A 4017-nucleotide genomic window follows, 5' to 3' on the forward strand; every position below is an offset into this window, starting at 1 on the left:
ATTATTCCTTCTAATATTGAAGTAGTGAAAGTAGTTAAAATAAGTAGATTTTGTGTATTATTGTACTTTTATGACATTGGAATTTATGTTCCATAGGAACTAAGAATGAAAACAAAAAAATCAATCCTTTGTCTTGCTAATTGTAAACTTTATTATTATTGATTATTTTTTTCTTATAGTAGAAAGAAAATGGAATTATTTTTAACTATTATATTTTATACTAGGAATTTGGGAAAATCATTTTATTTTGCAGAATTTCTAGTTCCTTTTTAGAAAATGGATATTAATATTTGATTAGTAAAATGTAGAAGTGTGCTGTGTAGTATATATGATATAATGAGTAGAGGTGGGAGAAATTCTCAGTGTGAAACCAAAACCCCGTAATTCATCAAAAACAAGCAGTTGCATGATGCAGACAGTGATTTGGAAATGTTATTATTCCTTTGAATAGAATATTTGTCCAACAAAATTTCACAAATAATTGTTTATCCAACTTAAGATACATTTATCTCTAGCATTGTAGTTGATGTAATATGGGAATAGATTTAATGTCACAATTTTAAAATAAGACCATTTTTGGTTTTTGCCTTCCTTTCATTTCAGCAGGAAACTTTCAATAGTCAAAATGGGTCATGGGAATTTCAGTGTCATCAGTGAGCTGATCCTTGTAGGATTTTCCAATTATCCCCAGACTGAAATTCCACTCTTTTTTCTATTCTCTCTGGTCTACTTGGCAAGTCTCTTTGGAAACACAGCTGTCATCACTTTAGTCATTCTATATTTCTCTCTCCAGACACCCATGTACATCTTCCTCTGTCATCTGGCCTTTCTCAACATATTTTTTAGCACATTTGTGGTCCCCAAGATGCTTTTTAATTTTCTCGCAAGCAGGAAAGTTATATCTTACAACTTCTGTATTGCTCAGACCTACATCACCTTATTCCTGGAGTCAACTGAGTGCTTTCTCCTTGCAGTAATGGCTTTGGATCGCTATGTGGCCATTTGTTACCCACTGAGATATCTGCTCATCATGAACTGGTCTGTGTGTGTGGCATTAGCTCTGGGGGCCTGGACCATTGGCTTTTTTGCCTCAGTGGTGCCCCTCTACCTCACAATTCTTCCACTCTGTGGTCCATATGTTGTTGACTATATTTTCTGTGAATTGCCCATTCTTCTTCATATGTTCTGTGCTGATACATCCCTGCTGGAGACCATAATGGCCACAGGAGGGGCTGGAACAGTGTTATTCCCCTTCCTCTTCATTATACTCTCTTACCTTCGCATCCTGGTGGCTGTGATGACAATAGACTCTATTAAGGGCAGAAAAAAAGCCTTTTCCACATGTACTTCCCACCTGATTGCTGTGATCATGTATTATGGAACAGGAATGATCCGGTACTTAAGACCCAAGTCCCTCTATTCAGCAGAGGGAGACAAACTCATTTCTGTGTTCTATGCAGTCATCAACCCTATGCTGAATCCTTTCATTTACAGCCTAAGGAACAAGGAAATGAAGGAGGGTATGAAAAAAGTTATGGGCAAATACAAACTTAAAACAAAACAACAAATCACAGACTAGAATCTTTATGATTCTATAAGCATTCTTATAAGTGTTCTTATAAGCGTTTAAGGCAATGCTTATTTTTTTTAACCTGTGTTCATATCCAAATACTATGAGACTAAGCTCCACCCCAAGTAATTTGGATTTGGCAGACTTGCAGATGAAAGTAGTCATTACATTTTTACAAATCTCCTCAAGTGTTTCCAGTTCAGATTTCTCCCATGAGTTAATATTTATGTATAGTTGTTCTTTAAGTGTTAGAACATTGTTATATCAACTCAATCAAATAGTTTGTGACCTGCACGATGAATTCCAGGTCGACACATTCTTATCCTCTGTAGCCACTCAATTTACAGTATTTTATTCTCTATTTTTCCATTTATTTTGCAAAGTTTCAAATTATGACAAGGTGACCAATCCTACTCTACTCATATGCTCCATCCTTTGAGGGATATAAATCTGAAGATACAAGTCTCAGATCTTTACAGGGGTAAAAAAGGCAGGCTAAATTCTGAAATACATGTCATTAACTCTTACAAAAAGAAAATATATCTGAAATTACTAATGAGAATTTTTTAAAGAAATATAAAACTCTGTCCCCATTTTACTGGTTTTACTTTTTATTTACCTAAACTTTTACTTTTTGGTCTCTAATTTTAGGAAAAGGGTATGATTTTTTGAAATTGAAAACTGAGAAAAAACTTCTCAATTACTTAAACTTTAGTTATCTCCATATGGAAAATAGCTTTAGGAGTAAATACTAACCGTCATTTAATTTATTAACTTTTTAGCTATTTAAACATGTTGGCTACAATAGATTTGCAAGTATAGTATTTTGAGGAGCCATGTGCTAATTAGTTTAATACTGCTAGATTTGGAGGCAAACTGAAGAGTTAATCCTAGGTTCAATCACTTAGTTGGTGTCCTTTATCAAAATCTTCCCTGTGCTTTAATATCCCACTTGAAAAATCAGGAAATGCAATGTATAGGAGTGTAAAAGTGAACACATATAATACAACTAAACTATGGGAGAGGCTTAAAACACACAAGACAAGATCATTCTCCATCTGCTATTGAAAAAAAGAAAATCTTTGTGCTAGATTCTACAATATTTTATAAAGAAAAGAAATGTACAGTAATTACATTAAATAAAATTTTTTTCAGATTATCTTTTCTAATATCTGTTGGAAATTGATGTTCCCATGAAAGTGGAAATTCCTCTTTTCAAGGTTAGGTTCGTACACTTGGAATAATCTAGAGGATCTATTCATGTGTCTAAGTATGAGGCCCAAAGAACTTAATGTTTCCAATTAACATATTTCATACCTGTGTACCAGAGGAGGGCTAAAACATATCCCTGTGTAGCAGCCTTCTGACTTCTTCAAAGAAATTTAATTCTAATATATGGAAGAACCAGGATTTGTTCCTCTGTCATCAAATTTTATTAAATTCCAATGTATAATTCATAAGGAAAAAAAAGGAAACAAATCTTAATGTGGAATGAAGCAATAGGTGTCTGATTTGTAATATTTTTTTTTGCAATACTTAGGATTCCATGGCAACATTGTACAAACTATGCATGTGGATGGTTTTCTTTATTCCAAGTTCATTTAACAGTGGCTCTATATTAGTGAATTTTCTTGAAAATAATACAATATTTGTAGTGATCCCAAATGTTGTCATCAAAACCAATACATAGTAACATTGTATCTTGCTCTTATAACCATTTATCCAGCAAGCAGAACATACTGGGGTAATCATTTGAAAGGGAAGGAGTGAGAAGGCCTGAATAAAAACTGTATTTAACTCTATACCTTGAAATCAATGACAAAACTATCCTTAGTTCACTGCAAAATGATCTTTCCTTTTAACTAGAAAATAGTTCTGGGGTACCAGAACTGTCGCCCAACCTACTGAGCCACTGACTTCGGTTCAGGTCATGATCTCACAGCTCTCGTGAGTTTGAGCCCTGCTTCGGGCTCTGTGCTCACAGCCCGGAGCCTGGAGCCTGCTTTGGATCCTGTGTCTCCCTCTCTCTCTCTGCCCCTAACCCACTCACATTCTGTCTCTGTCTCTCTCAAAAGTAAATAAACATTAAAAAAAATTAACTAGAAAGTAGTTCTAATGAATCTTTCATGACTCACTGTCAGCAATGCAAGAATATTATGTGAGACTGTGGTAGTAATCAAGTGACTCTAGAACCAACATATATAGAGTAAAACCAGTTATTTTTCTGTTATTGCTTAAAATTAACAACATATTTAGTAAAATGACTTTTAAATGACAAAATATAAATTAAGTGTGAAATAATAATCATAGATCAAGACTTTGATTAAAAGTATTTTTCAGAGACAGTTTATAGCCTCCCCAAACCCCTGTGTTTGAATTTCATGTTGAATATTTAGCTATCTCTCAATGAAAATTTCCTGAGAATATAAATTTTGTCTGCTTTCTAG

At 33.9% G+C, this 4017-nt stretch overlaps 1 protein-coding gene across 1 annotated transcript; it reads left to right on the forward strand.

Annotated features, from left to right (window-relative positions):
* The first annotated feature begins 625 nt into the window (after positions 1–625).
* Positions 626–1579, forward strand: LOC124508962 (olfactory receptor 2A12-like). The gene has a single exon (XM_047075675.1). The coding sequence runs from the start codon at positions 626–628 to the stop codon at positions 1577–1579; it is 954 nt and encodes a 317-aa protein (XP_046931631.1).
* Positions 1580–4017: the final 2438 nt, after the last annotated feature.

The sequence above is a fragment of the Lynx rufus genome, unplaced genomic scaffold (genome assembly GCF_022079265.1).
Source record: "Lynx rufus isolate CCGP_SWC_20201006 ecotype Redwood Valley unplaced genomic scaffold, mLynRuf1.p SCAF_1, whole genome shotgun sequence".
NCBI classification, from domain to species: domain Eukaryota; kingdom Metazoa; phylum Chordata; class Mammalia; order Carnivora; family Felidae; genus Lynx; species Lynx rufus.